Raw genomic sequence first — 15,636 nt, forward strand, 5'->3', positions numbered from 1 at the left:
TTTAATGGTGTTTCTGGAGATTGGTACCTCAACAATTGCTTTTTTGGTACAGATTAAGGTCTTGAACTTCAGACAATTTGTAATTTATACAAAATTTGGACATTTACTAAACAGTGAGAAACAGTGATAAAGTTCTGGTAGAATATATAGATAAAAATTTAGCATACAAAGTGCAAATCTTGAACATTCATAAATTATTGAAAGCAGCAGAAGCAGTTGAAATATTGTTAAGATCTTATGTGGGACCCTGACTATGTAAGTAAAAACACCAAAACAAGATAGAAGTTTATTGAATTAGTTAATTTACAGTTGTGCTGATGACCAAGCCTGGCCATTATAGTTATGAAAGCAAGTGAATGGCAAAAGAAGATCTATGAGAATGGTTGCAAGATGATGGACTTTAGTTATTTGGATTCCTAGAAAAAGCATGAATTATTCTCCTTGGAGAAGGAAAATTGTGAAGAAATTTGATGCGTGTGTTAAAATCACAACAGGTTTACACAGTAAATAAAACAAAACTTCTTGAATTTAAAAATGAGACAAAAGTACTTAGTGATTGGCAAAAAAAACAAAAGGAGAGGCACAGAAAATCTATTGCATGCAACTATCAGTCTTGAATTGAATTGCACCACATCATAGTCTGGTGGAAACAGATTCAATCATGGATTTCAAATAGAAATTTACAGAGAAATAACAATGAACAGGAAATAAGTGGGTCCCTCTTTCTAAAATAATAAGAATGGGCTTGTAAAATTGTTATAGCTTTTTTTTTGACTCTTAAGCTTTTGAATACAATTTACTAACCCACCCTTCTACATTTTCTTCCAGGCCATTTAATGATATATCATAAACAGTAGAAATTCTTCGTGGAGTACTACTAGTTATGGACCTCCAGGCAGAATAAGTCCGATAATACCCATTGTCTTTCATGGGCAATTTATTAAGGCAATTCTGAATCCAAATGGGTAATTCACCATGAATCCCATGCATCTTAATCTTCTGGATGATCCTTCCTGTGGGACCTCATCAAAACACTTACTAAAATCCACGTAAACAACATCCATGGCTCTACCTTTCTTCAACAATCACCTTAAGTCACCTCCTCAAAAAAAAAGATCAATATTGATAGAGATTATCTCCCTTAACTTCAATTAAAATGAAAATGGGCATTCTTCTATCAGTCACTAAAGTAATATCAATGTTCAAAGTTAGTATCTAGATAGTCTCTCGCTTGTTAGTTTCTAGTGGCTCCCCTAGATTTTCTGGTGTTTTAGTGTATTGTATAATAGTTTTGATTGTAAACATACATTCATATGGCTAGAAACATAATGAAGGTATTCTCTCAAAAGCTTGGAACAAAATCTATCCAACCTACCCTGCATGCATAAACATATAGGTGAAGAATCTCCAGACGTGAGCTCGATGTCCAGGATGATACACCAAAGGACTCTTTATGTAGTCTGGATGGTAGGTCTGCAGAACCCACTTGTTTAGCATGGCCCCATAGCAGATAAATATAATAATCTGGAAAAGAAATATTATTCACATGCTTTCTCAACTCAGAAAGTCTCTATAAATCAAACCCCATATCTATAAAATCATAAAAGGGATATGACAAATTGGCAAAAATCAAATCCCCTGTATAAAAGGTTAATTTAAATAAAAGTAAATGAAATAATTTGCAGTTTCATTAACTTTTTAAAATTCTTTCCAAATTACCTCATGTATTGCATTTTCCTTTGTGCTCTATTCCAGCTTTCAGAGTTATAAACTCAACCATGCTGACCTTGATGCCCAGCAAGTTAGTCCCACTGTCACATTTGGCCCATATCCCTCTTAACCCCTCCTTTGCAGGCACACACCAAATGTCTTTTAAATGTTTACTTCTTTGCCAGGAAGGAAAGGAAGTAGTCTACACAGTCCAAACCCCCGACCCCCAACAAGCCTGCTAAATATAAAGCTCATGGACTCAGTTAATAACTACCTGCACACTTAGAGTAAAATAAATGCTTTAACCAAATTCCTTTCTCAAGCTGTACTGACACAAACATGAGCCCAACATCCTATTTATTGTTCATTGATGCATGTTGTGCATTAATTGTCACATGCCATGTACAAAACAGAAGGGATAATTTTGATTTTGGGCAACATTGAACATGTCTTTCCTTTCAATGGAAATAAAAATGAATGCAATTGTACAATATGCAGCAGATGAACCATTAAACTTATGGTGCACTATCATTCAAAAACAAATTAATCTTTCTGAAAGCCCCTTCAAAACAAATTATGTGTTATAAAGTACTTTGAGAATTTCTGGGGTTGCAATCAAACACTTTGTAAAATCAACATTTTTCTGTTATCACATTGTTACAGAATTTTATTGCCATTCACTGTCACTGACAATGCAAAAACAAATGCAAACTTGAGACTTCCATGTTCATACAAATTGAGAAGGAAATACCAAAGCTGCTGTCAGTAAATCCATCTCCATTCATATGTTGTGCTGTTTTGAAGAGGTTTCCATCATAATTAAATCAACTGAGTTGTTATGTTCAGATATTTATGAATTCATCCTATGTTGATGTGTGAGAGTTTATAATGAAAACATAATCCATAATTATTCCATGGTCTAAACAAAAATGACTGTACATAGGTCATAGATCCTCAGATAAAAGTATCTAAACATAATGAATCAAAGATAATGTATAATATGCTGGTTCATCATTTTTCTTAATCATATTCATGTATTCTAGTCTTCAGTGTTCTGTAATATTTGTGTTTGTTTACTGAATGAGAATTTTTAAGATGTGTATTTCTGTTTAGCCTGCTTAACAATGTCAGAGCTGTGGTATGTGAGGAATGCCGGACTGAAAGAGGTATCAAAAATAGGTAAATTCAAAAGTAGGTAAATTGTGGGCAGCTCTCTTCATAGTCAGCAGTGAGTATATGAGGAAAATATGTCAAATGGTCCTAATCTACTAGAAATTAATTAGTTAGCAAATAACTTCAATAAACTGTTAATGTATTTCAATTCTTGTGTTCCAATTCCAATATATAGCATTTGATTTAATATAGCCTGTAGACTGAAAACTCTAATGTTAATTGATATTTTAATAACAAAATAATGTTTTCAATATAGTATAAACAGGATTTCATATAATAAATATAGCCATTCTGGATTGTAGGCAAAAGAATTTTCATTCTAAATGAATACTGATTTAAGTTGAATAAATGTTATCCTTGGTTATGCATCTTGGACTCTCTTTGAGTGCCATTCCCTCAACATATCAATATTAAAATGAATCTCAGTCATTAAACCAGAAATGAGAAAACACAGTTATTTTTCTTACCATTTTAGAGTGATTTTAATAAAGTCTGCAACATAAAAGTAAGATTAAGTGATGAAATTTCATTTCAGTTTTAAAAGTTTCTTCATTATTATTTTATAATTTATTATATTTGGAATACTTAGGTATATTTTTTCCTGAGAAATTTATTACCTATTTAAGTCAAGTCAAATCAAGTCAAGTCACTTTTATTGTCATTTCGACCATAACTGCTGGTACAGTACATAGTAAAAATGAGACAACGTTTTTCAGGACCATGGTGTTACGTGACACAGTACAAAACTAGACTGAACTACGTAAAAAAACAACACAGAGAGAGCTACACTAGACTACAGACCTACACAGGACTGCGTAAAGTGCACAAAAACAGTGCAGGCATTACAATAAATAATAAACAGGACAATAGGGCAAGGTGTCAGTCCGGGCTTCAGGTATTGAAGAGTCTGATAGCTTGGGGGAAGAAACTGTTACATAGTCTGGTCGTGAGAGCCCGAATGCTTCGGAGCCTTTTCCCAGATGGCAGGAGGGAGAAGAGTTTGTATGAGGGGTGTGTGGGGTCCTTCATAATGCTGTTTGCTTTGCGGATGCAGCGTGTAGTGTAAATGTCCGTGATGTCGGGAAGAGAGACCCCGATGATCTTCTCAGCTGACCTCACTATCCTCTGCAGGGTCTTGCGATCCGAGATGGTGCAATTTCCGAACCAGGCGGTGATTCAACTGCTCAGGATGCTCTCAATACAAACCCTGCAGAATGTGATGAGGAAGGGGTGGGGGGGGGGGGGGGAGATGGATTTTCCTCAGCCTTTGCAGAAAGTAGCTAAATAAGCCAATCCTGGCTTCTGGTAATATCTGTAGAGAGTCTGCACAGCTAGCTGGGCTTTCTTTACTATGGAGCTGGTATTAAGGGACCAGGTGAGATTCTCCGCCAGGTGAACTCCAGGAAATTTGGTGCTCTTAACAATCTCTAACCGAGGAGCCGTCGATGTTCAGCGGGGAATGGACGCTCTGTGCCCTCCTGAAGTCAACAACCATTTCTTTTGTTTTGATCACATTAAGAGACAGGTTGTTGGCTCTGCACCAGTCCGTTAGCCGCTGCACCTCCTCTCTGTAAGCTGACTTGTCGTTCTTGCTGATGAGACCCACCACGGTCATGTCATCAACAAACTTGATGGTGTGGTTCAAGCTGTGTGTTGCTGCACAGTCGTGGGTCAGCAGAGTGAACAGCAGTGGACTGAGCACACAGCCCTGAGGGGCCCCCGTGCTCAGTGTGATGGTGTTGGAGATGCTGCTCCCGATCCGGACTGACTAAGGTCTCCCAGTCAGGAAGTCTATGATCCAGTTGCAGAGGGAGGTGTTCAGGCCCAGTAGGCTCAGCTTTCCAATCAGTTTCTGAGGAATGATTGTGTTGAATGCTGAACTGAAGTCCATGAACAGCATCTGAAAGTATGTGTCTTTTTTGTCCAGGTGGGTCAGGGCCAGGTGGAGGGTGGTGGCAATGGTGTCATCTGTTGAGTTGATTGGACGGTACACAAACTGCAGGTGGTCCAGTGAGGGGGGCAGCAGGGTCTTGATGTGCCTCATGACGAGCATCTCAAAACACTTCATGATGATCTTTAGGAGATAAGTTCACTAGGAAATATTCTGGCATCAATCATATTTCAATTACTTTATCCTTTGATGTGCACACAGTATTCAATGTTTGCAGAGTTGTCAAGTTGGACAAGATTTCAGTTTATAGATAAGAAACAGAAATATTTCCAAATATGTAAAGTAAAAGGATTATTCAAACTTACATGATATTATTTTTGTAATGTTAATCCTGCACAATTAATAAAAATTTCATTACTAAAAAACTGGAATAACACCTTCCAATTTTTTCTTATTTCCTTTTTACCCTCCACCGCAAAAACACTAAATCTGCATTAGCCCATGCACACCTCATCCAAATTTCTTTGCTAACAATCTGATCATTTGAACTGGGAAAAGTTACTGTAAGGTAAGTAGCTACTTCTTGTATAAAAGAAATTCCTGTGCTTTCAACACTCTGTCATACTTGATAGATTGTCAGCTATTAACCAAGTTATAAATTTTCTCATGCTCTCTGTGAAGAAGAGGAATCTTCCAGGATTTTACAATGACTTGAACATGAGAGACTTCAAATGATTAACAATAGCTTGATTACTCATATACAGATGCGGGCTTCAATATGGATTTTGGAATTGTATGTGAAATGATAGCAAAAGATAAAGGGGTTGAGACCAGCCTTGACTTGTAGAGAATCAGCAACTTATTTCCTCATGCTCCCCAGATAACTAATTTCATTCCCAATCCATTTTATATTTAGAACACTGATGGTATTTTTCTTTTACCTTTTTAAACAGAATAGCAAGATTTTAGGAACTTATGTAAATGCCCTTTTAGGGTTAATTTCTGCTATTTGCTGTTATCAATATTGAGTTTAATTACGACCTGGTATAGAAACACAAATGCCCGTGATGAAGACGTCAACAAAAAGTGGTGGACACAGTCCAGTCCATCAGAGGAAAAGCTCTTAACACCCTTGAGCACACCTACAAGGAGCGCTGCCCCAAGAAAGCAGCATCCATCATCAAGGACCTCTACCTTTCAGCCCATGCTCTTTTCTCGTTACTATCATTGGGAAGGAGGTACAGGAGCCTCAAGTCCCACACCACCACATTCAGAAACAGTTATTACCCTCCAACTATCAAGCTCATGCTCACCTCAAATCTGAACTGATTCCACAATTTATTCACTCACTTTCAAGGACCCTACGGCTCATGCTCTCAGTACTTCTTATTTACTTATTTTATATTTTTTATTTGCACAATTTGTCTACTTTTGCAGATTGATTGCTTGCTCTTCTTTGTGTGTAGTTTTTCAATGATTGTATTGTCCTTTGTTCTACTGTGAATGCCCACAAGAAAATGAATCTCCAGGTAGAATATAATGACATATACATACTTTGATAATAAATTTACTTCGAATTTTTAACTTAAAAAGGGTGTGTGAACAGAGACAGAAACAATGTTTTGTCAGACCTGTACTCAACCTGATATTCACCTGTATGATAGTGAGGACTGTCATGAAGAGAGGTGGTGGGCAGCCTCGATACTGGCTGTAGTACCAGCGCCTATCCACTTCACACGGCAGGATCTCATACGCTACGTGCCTCACCAAACGCTTGTAGAAAGTTAGTCCGGGTTCATCGAGCAAGAATTCACGTGGCAGGTTCCTGTGTCCATTGGATATCGCTCTTCGGAAACTGCTTGAGCGCTTGCTGCTCATCTGCAACAAGAGATGAAGGGGGCCTGTGAAAATAGCGAACACAAAATCACAAAGAAACATCAGAAAAATCGGCACCAGACTGACGTGCAGGCACTCATGCACACATCAAAGTGACGCAAGCATACACTTACCAGCCTGACACAGATACACAAGTCAGAGTTAATCCACACAACAGACGAACACAAATATCAGACAGAAGCAAACATTTACAGCATGATACAGTTACATGAACACCAAGGCACCACCCAAGGGAGCATTCCAAATCAATATGGGTACAACATGCTTACATATATACTCTCTCTCTTACACAGACACACACACACACTTGACTGATCTGTGCATGCTCCACCAATCAGAGTCATTTGCATGTGTTGGATTTTTTAAAAAATCTCATCTTCCAGGCCCCACACTTGGACTGACACTCATATGCTCCAAACCAATACAGCAAATGCTTTCTCAGTGGGATTTTTCTAGACTGGTCTGAAATAACTTTAAATAAATCATTGAATTTTCCACAGTGCCAAATATATTAAAATCAACAAGCAGGCAAAAGGTATTGTTTCACGATAGTTTCAAGAAATTAAAGTGCTGATCAAAATTGCCCAATTCCAGTCACATCCCTTACTCTAAAAGTCAATGTTTTCCTCATACCTACTCCAAATTGAGTAAAGACTCATGTGTTAGTATAAACTATATGAAATATTAATTGAGCTCTTAATAACCCATGACTAATTTTGCAAATAATAAATTTCTACCAATTTGGTAATATTTGAAGAAATGTAATTTCCCAATGATCCAGAAAAAATGGGGAGGAAATCATTCTGAATGTAATGACATACTGCTGATAAAACTTCACAATTTTTTTGTACTGGGATCCAGAAATCTTTGGTATGCGCTAGGTTAAATTACAGTCAGCCCTCCTTTTCTGGGGCAGGGCTTTTCACATGCTCCATTATTCTCACTTTATCCTTTAAAATTGTTCCTATTGTTGACCGACTGTACCCTAACGCTTTTCCAATGACCGACGGCGTGTCACCTCTTTCCGATCGCCTAATTATTTCCACTTTATTTTCAATCATGATTGTTTTCCGTCAACGGAACAGAAACAATGCAGATTCAGCAGCAGCCGCAGGCAGCGGGTCTGAGCTCCACCGGGTCCTAAAGTCCACCCGCACTGAGACAGGTTAAATAAGGGACTTGAGCATCTGTGTTTTTTCGTATCCATGGAGGGGCCCCAGAAACAATTCCCGTGGATAAGGAGGGCCAACTGTACTCATGGACAATACAAATAACCTCTGAATAATGGTGGCAATACCTTAGTCACTGATTCATGACTGAAACTAGCCAAATTAAGTTGCCAGATAGTCTGTTGAGTGCAAAAAGTTTCTTTTCATATTTTTAGCATTTCCTACAGCATCTATATTTGATTCTAAGGTCTTGGAAGAAACCAAAGGCATTATACCTCCATATTTCACGTAGGTATCAGTGGATTCCTGCTCCCTTTAGCTGTAGTTCATTAGAATATCAGAAGAACAAACACAAGCTTCCAGAGTGCCACAATGCAGTTCTTCTTACAACACTGAAATTATCAATTATTCATGATCATCAACTATAAACAGAAAAAGTTCTGCAAGTGCTACATATCCAAAGCAAAACACACAAAAATGCTGTAGGAACTCAGCAGGTCAGGTAGCAACCAATGAAATTAACAAACAGTTGATGTTTTGGGCCAAGACCCTTCTTCAGGAGGTTTCCTACAGCAGCTCATATCACCTATCAGCAGTTGTTGGCAAGGAGTTGAGCTGAAAAGCTTCCACAGATTCCAATTTGCACATTAAAGCGCCAATAATGCCATGCTGGGATTTGAATTTTGCTTCAAGAAGTTACTTCTGAAAGATGTAAGTTATAAGCCTAGAATTTCATCTATTCCTTTTTGGCATTAAAATATCATTATTAATGTCCTGAACATTTTTCTAAAAGCTCTAAAAAAGACCAAAAGATTTGTTAAAATTTTAGTGCTAGTTTCAATTTAGCTCTAGCAGGCTACCTTGTATGGCACTGCACTAGTTCAGGAGCAGGAGGTGTTGAAGATTTAATATATCCAGTCAGTAGTACTTTTCCATCAGTGCTGACATGAGGAAGTAGTCTGTAATGGGTCACACCACAGTACAACTAGTACACTTTCTGCATCTAGGTAGTATTGCAACACATGAATGTAAGTATCCCTTTGGAGATGGTGGGTGGCTTCTGAAGTATTGGATAGTGTGGTAGCCTCTTTCTGCAAAGACCCTTAATGGGAGGAATTTGCCAGGTCAGATGTTTGTAAAAAGGACTAAGTATCCTTGGTGAATTTTTGCACTACTGGGAGTCCTGTTCTTTCTAGATGTGAGTGCACATATCCCATTCAGCAAAAATTGAAGGTTGCCCACATTGCTAAAAAAGCTTTCCATGACTTCTGAAATGCAAAGGTGGCCATCAAAACATCATGTGTGCAAGGTACATAGACTGAGATCAACCTTAATTTGACTTTGAGAGTGGTACAGTCATTTGTGTTTATTTGCTCTTTGAGGTTTGCTAATAAATTACACAAGTGCCTACACTGCTCTCATTATCAATGTATGATCACCCTTACTCCCAGAAACCTTGTCTTGAGTTTCGTGCAGACTACCTCTGTTAAGTATATCACATAAAATATATTGCTATTATCTAACACATTCAAATATCAAGAGATCCCTATCAGCAAAATGGGGATGAATGCAACTTTTGCACTCACATTCAGAAGGAGCAAATGGTTGTATCAAATGACTCTTGAGATATGCAGATGTTCACAGAAAGCTCTCATGCCCTTGCAGACACACCCTCAGTATTTTCCTACCATGAGTCCCCTTTTCTGACGTATTTCTCTATTTTTCCATTAATTTCTGATCTGATGAATATGAAACCACAGGATTTGATCTGGCCATTTAGTTTTGTAGCAAAACCTGTGGAAACTACTTAGCCATGTAGTGACTGGGATCCCAGTTTGGATCAGTCTGCTTGAAGTTTGTTTGGAAGTTAATGCAACAATCTGCCTTCTGCTGTAAATTAGATGTGTCTAACCCTTCAAGTAACACTTGGTTTGAGCCTTCAGCAATAGTAACAGCTTTTTATTTTCCGTAGTAAAGCAGCTCCTGTTGTAACTCTGAACGGTGTTGTCTAGAATCTTGCTGTAAACAGATTTTGAGCATTGCACTTCAGAAAAACAATGGGAGAACATGAACGTCTCACGTAAAGATCCTTATTAACAGGTTTCTCACCCAGGGTGCATGCAAAATTGGTGGTTGCTTTGTTAGCTTGACATTTGTTTGTACAATGTCTTTTGGGTGAAGTATAAATTAATTCCTAGGCTTAATTTTCTTATAATTTTAAATTTCTTTCTTAGCACTGTATACTCGTAGTTAACCTAAACGTATTAGTATCCTGCACACAGGGTGAGCAATTTAATCTGTTGGTAGCTCTATCTTCTGTAATTAGCATCTGAATGGGATAGCCCTATACGGAGACCATACATATTAAGTCTTTTAGACTCAAATCGTTCTGATCAAAATCTGAATTTTTAAGGATATATTTCATTACACTTATCCTTCATAGTTCATGATCCTGAATAGGATCTTAACCTTGTTACTCTACATTTCAAAGGAGGAAGCCTCTGTTTCTTGCATATCAAATAATTATAGCAGAAGCTTGAGCACACAATCAAGGCTGGCAATCCAATACAAACTGGCGAAATGCTGGACTTTCAGAGACCGACTTTCAACGGAGTTGTTGCTTCAATGACCCACCTGCCTTCCAAGTAATACTTTAAAAGTCTAATTGGACTCCTTTAAAGAAAAAGATGAGAGTTCTTCCATGCCAATATTTATCTTCAGCCCCATCACTAAAACAGATTAATGTTGGACTATTAGCTTATGCGAGAACTGTTGCATTCATTACAACACTAATTATCTTTCAGAAGTGTTTAATTAATGAATAAATGCTTTGGGCAGTAAATGCATGAAAAATGTAAGTTCCTTCTTTCAATCTCAATTTGTGCTAATTTCAATCAATCTTGACATACTGATGTAGTGGATAGATACAGTATTGTGTCTGCAGACCCTTCAAGTCAGAGTGCCATCCTTTCAATGTGGCACAAATGCTCCCTATTTATTGTCCTCTTTAAATGTTGAGTTATGTTCCTCAGCACATAGCCTGTGATTTAAATATTTCACGTGCACAAGACATAATCTAGAAAGCATGTACAACTTCCCTTTGTGCAATGCTTTCTAAACCAAAATGAGTTCTGAAAGACAAATGTAAATCCATCTGATTTCTTTTTGAGTGGGGAGGAGGAAGGAAATAATGAGCAGGTTCACATGGATATGATGAATCCAGCAGGGGGTGGGGGAGAGCAATCACCAAGCTCATTCAGTGTATGGCTTATCAATGCAGGTTCTAATTAGCTTGCCTTCATTTCCATGGCAACAGCACTTGGCTCTGCAGCTGTAACTATGGAAATCAACTGGAACATATGCTCCGAACCGATACACTTAAATTAACTCTAGCATGATAATTGATGTACACCTGCACAACATTCTTCAGTCTTTACAATATTGGTAAATATCGAGCTCTCATAAATACAGAAACGTGTCACACAGTTAATGGAGTCTGAAGCCCTATTACATAAAACAATGGAAAACAGCAAGCTTCAGGTAATATGCTCAGATCTGACTCAGAGATTGCTCTTTGTATTCAATTCAGTCTATAATAGTTGTGATGCACATTAATAGTTGATATAAAATTATTAAACATAGAAGAGAATTTGTCCAGTTTCTTGCTCCAGATTCAATCATCTGTAATTTCTGTTTCTTCAAAAGTATTTTTACCAATATCCTTTCCCAATTCTTGGGAGAAACAAGAGGAGATCATGAATAATAACAAAACAGGGTGACTTCACCCTGCTTACTGTCCTGCTACATATCATTTTCTGTTCCCAACAGAACCATATTTGATTTCAAACTTTCTCTTCAGAACATGGTAAAAAGGTTCCTGCACAGCACCTCCACGCCTGTTAACCTCTGTTGAATCTTGAATTAGTTATGTTATTATGGGAGAACAGTGTTGGCAGGCATTTTATGATGTATAAAATGCAGGTAGATGGGTGAATTGTAGATGTAAATATTGTATGGCCCTGAAGGCATTGTTTTCTTGTTTACTTAAAATAAAGCTGCCCATGTCAGTATTCCCAGATAGAAATTGCCATCACTCTATACTGGAAGAGTCGTAGATAAACATGACTAGACAGTGAATTTAAATCTACAGAGTTCAACTAATTACAAAACCATTTTGTTGTAAATCATTGTAGCAATTCCCAATATTTAGTTTTGATAAACATATTCTGTTTGCTTGGGGCAGACCCAACTGCACCAGGTTGTTATCACAAACCTAATACAAAAAAACCTTGCAAGAGAAACAGAAAAAGAGCTGAGGCATTTTAATCCTGCCTGCACAATAGAAAGTTAACAGGTAAAATGATTGGATGATTTAACCCATGAATTCGCATTTGCTTCAAGCTGCTGCTAACTTTAACTGTCTCTCCTGAGACCCTTCTTCTGTCTCTTCTTTCTTCAAGCTTTCTCTTTGTAAGGGGAGAAAATGCCCTGTGCCCCGAGCTTCTGTTTTTGCTCACTACCCAAATGCCACAGTCCTGCATCCCATCATGGCACACCATTGTCGTAAAGAGAAGGACAAGGATTCGGAAGCTGTCTGGCATCTGAGGTGATACTACTGGTATAGGATGAATCCACTTCCACTGGCTGGGACACTAGTACACTAGTGAAACAGTACACTAAGATCCATGAACCAGTCCACCGAGCACCAGGGGACCACTACTGCTAACATCAAACAACAACTGGCCAAAGGTTATCCAAAAGCATTTCTAGCAGATGATCAAGAGTGTCTGCAATAGGCACTCTCTCTCAACCAGTAATGTTCTCCCTTTCTGGCTTGATCTTCTAAACCAATAGCCACGTCAGTAGCCCAGGACTAATCCCAGCTCATGTCCAACTCAAGGCTTCCAGATAGAAGAATTATACACAGTGAAAAGGGTGTGAGGGTGTCAGGACTGAACAGTGAACAAGGATATGGAAAGAACTTGCGAGGGGAGGTCAAACTGTGAAGAGAAAAGAGATGGGGAGGAAAGAGGAGGTTACAAGAGAGAAAGAGTTGTTAGGGAATGCAGGAAGAAGAATTGGAGAGGATTCTAAAGAAGATGGGGAAAACAGTGCACAGAGGGACAAAAAAAGGACAAAAATTTAGGAATAAGACTGATCAAGAGCTAAGGAGGGTGAGGAAAAGACCATGGGCATGTATGCACATGCAAAAAGAAGTCTACAATTCCATCAGATCTTCAAATCTGTTCTACATTTTGAAGCAAAAGTAGGCGGAGTGTTTAGGTGAAAGTAGAAATTAGCAACAGAATGTGAATTGTCGGAAATGGCAGTAATCTGGAATGATTCTGAACATACTGGTATGAGAATGACCATAATCCTGACTGCCAGAGACAAAATTGTCCAGGCATATGTGTGAGGGTCTACCCGGGGTCACAGAGCTCATTGAGGAATGCAATCCATGTGTTGGCCCTTAAAAACAGAGTTTCAGAAAAGCAGAATTAGTGAAATAAAACAGAAAATGCTGGAAATACTCAGCAGGCTAAGCAGGAACTGTGGAAAGAGAAAGAGTAAATATTCTGTTACAAGCGGCAAGGCAGAAATACCTACGTAGTTCAGTTTGGCTCAATTTTTCTTCTACTCTGGTTTGGCCGGCAATGCCCCATAGCCTTGCTATTATATGCACTCTACGCAAACAAAGAAGTTTAATCTGATTCAAGCTACTATTCCTATAGCTATATTGTCAGTTGATTTCTCCCTGTCAGATATATTTGCTTTGTTTTACTCAGCTCTCCCACACTTTATTAGTGAAAACTAACTTGTTTTCTCTCTTTGCCAGTTTTGATTAAGGCTCCTAGACCCAAAACATTATTTTTTCTTCATTCCTCAGAGCTAATGATCCGTTGAGTGTTTCTAGCATATTTTGGGTTTTATTTCAGATTTCCTGCAGTATTTAGATTTTAATGTGGGTGCTGGTGAAAATTAGTTGTTCTTCCAGACCACTCATTGAAAACCCTACTGGAGATGAGTTTTGCTTGTTCTACTTGCTTCTAGCACTAACAGAAATCCTATCTCAAAGTCAAGATTTAAGTTTCCAACTGTAAGCTAAGAGGTCCATAAATGGCACAATATTGTTCCAAACCAAGCATGCCAATTTTAAATACCTAATTCCACTATTTTCTATGATCTAATCTTCTGACAATTGAACCTAAATTGATTCCAATAATAGAGCCAAAATCATGTGGATATTCTGCCTTAGTGGTTATTTTTATTTAAAACAAAACTAATATTGATTCTAATTTATAGGAAAAGTAATCCAGCAATCTGATAAGAAATTGGCTGTAACTCAATTCAAGATTGTTTAATGCCATTTCCAGTGCACAAGTGTAAAGGAGAATGAAATAATTACTGCATAAAAACCCAATAAGATAAAGAACACAATATTAAAAAGCATAATAAACATAAATACATAAGTTAGTTTCTATACATAGATGTCCATAAAGTCATGCTAGGCACACGGGTGTCTGTACATATGGTGGCTGACAGGAAATGATAAAGTAGTGGTGGTAGCAGGTGTGGAGGTGTTGACCAGCCTTATTACATGAGGAAAGTAACTGTTCTTGAGTATGGTGGTCCTGGTGTGGATGATGGTAGCCTCCTCCCCGATGGCAGTGGGGACAAACAATTCATGAGCAGGATCCTTCTTGATGTTACTGGCCATTTTCTGGCACCTTTCTGTATATTTGTCCTTGATGGCGGGTAGGCTGGTGCCAGTGATGCATTGGGCAGTTTTGACTGTCCGTTGTAGACCCTTCCTGTCCGCCGCAGTGCAGTATAATATGCAGAGACGCAGCACGTTAGGATGCCCACTACTCCACTTCTGTAGAATGACATGAGTATGGATGTGCATAGTCTAGCTCTCTCCAGCCTCCAGGCAAACAGATACAAAGAGGGCAGGTGGAGTGGAAAAAAAAAACACACACAAAATGCTAGCAGAACTCAGCAGGCCAGACAGCATCTATGGGAGGAGGTAATAACGACGTTTCAGGCCGAAACCCTTCATCAGGACTCCTCCCATAGATGCTGTCTGGCCTGCTGAGTTCTGCCAGCATTTTGTGTCTTTTATTTATTTCCAGCATCTGCAGATTCACTCGTGTTGCAGGTGGAGTGGAAGCAAGACAACAGCAGAGAGCAAAGGGCATCTGTGCCCAAGGAGTGAGTAAGTGAGTGTGTGTGTGTGTGTGTGTGTGTGTGTGTGTGTGTGTGTGTGTGTGTGTGTGTGTGTGTGTGTGTGTGTGTGTGTGTGTGTGAGTGTGTGTGTGTGTGTGTGTGTGTGTGTGTGTGTGTGTGTGTGTGTGTGTGTGATACATAAGTTCACTGACAGACACTTATGTGCATTTGCATCTGTTCACATGTCTCTATGTTAATGACCATGAAAAAGTCAGCTTGTCTCTGATCATTGTGAACCCCTCACCTTGCCATTGAATTTAGACCGCGCTCTGTTAAGTCCATGCCAGCTGGTGTGCAGCAGGCATCCCATGTTAAAAGATGCGCAGGCAGTTTTCGCTCCTCAATATGAAGTTCAGGACCTGTACATATGGACCCTCATGGATAGTCCCAAAAGAAGCAAACCTGAATGCTGTACTACCACAGCCTGGGACACATTGACATTACTGCCCAGAGTGAGAAACAATGGCAGGAAATTACCAATTCAAAGAACGAAGTTCGAAGTACATGTTCTTCTAGAAGGGCAAATGGGAAGATGAACATCATTTTCATGGGGTGAACTTTGTCATCAAA

General features: G+C 38.6%; 1 protein-coding gene across 4 annotated transcripts in view; it reads right to left on the minus strand.

Annotated features, from left to right (window-relative positions):
- The window catches only part of rhbdl1 (rhomboid, veinlet-like 1 (Drosophila)), a 295,879-nt gene that overhangs the window by 73,084 nt on the left and 207,159 nt on the right, over positions 1-15,636 (minus strand). For 2 of the 4 annotated variants that reach the window (XM_073060403.1, XM_073060405.1), the window contains 2 exons: positions 6,428-6,675; positions 1,376-1,524 (listed from right to left, as the gene is read on the minus strand). In XM_073060403.1, coding sequence (XP_072916504.1) covers positions 1,376-1,524; positions 6,428-6,675 — 397 coding nt within the window. The remainder of the gene's footprint in view (positions 1-1,375; positions 1,525-6,427; positions 6,676-15,636) is intronic. The other 2 variants (XM_073060406.1, XM_073060402.1) reach the window with 1 other exon arrangement.

The sequence above is a fragment of the Hemitrygon akajei genome, chromosome 11 (assembly GCF_048418815.1).
Source record: "Hemitrygon akajei chromosome 11, sHemAka1.3, whole genome shotgun sequence".
Lineage (NCBI taxonomy): Eukaryota > Metazoa > Chordata > Chondrichthyes > Myliobatiformes > Dasyatidae > Hemitrygon > Hemitrygon akajei.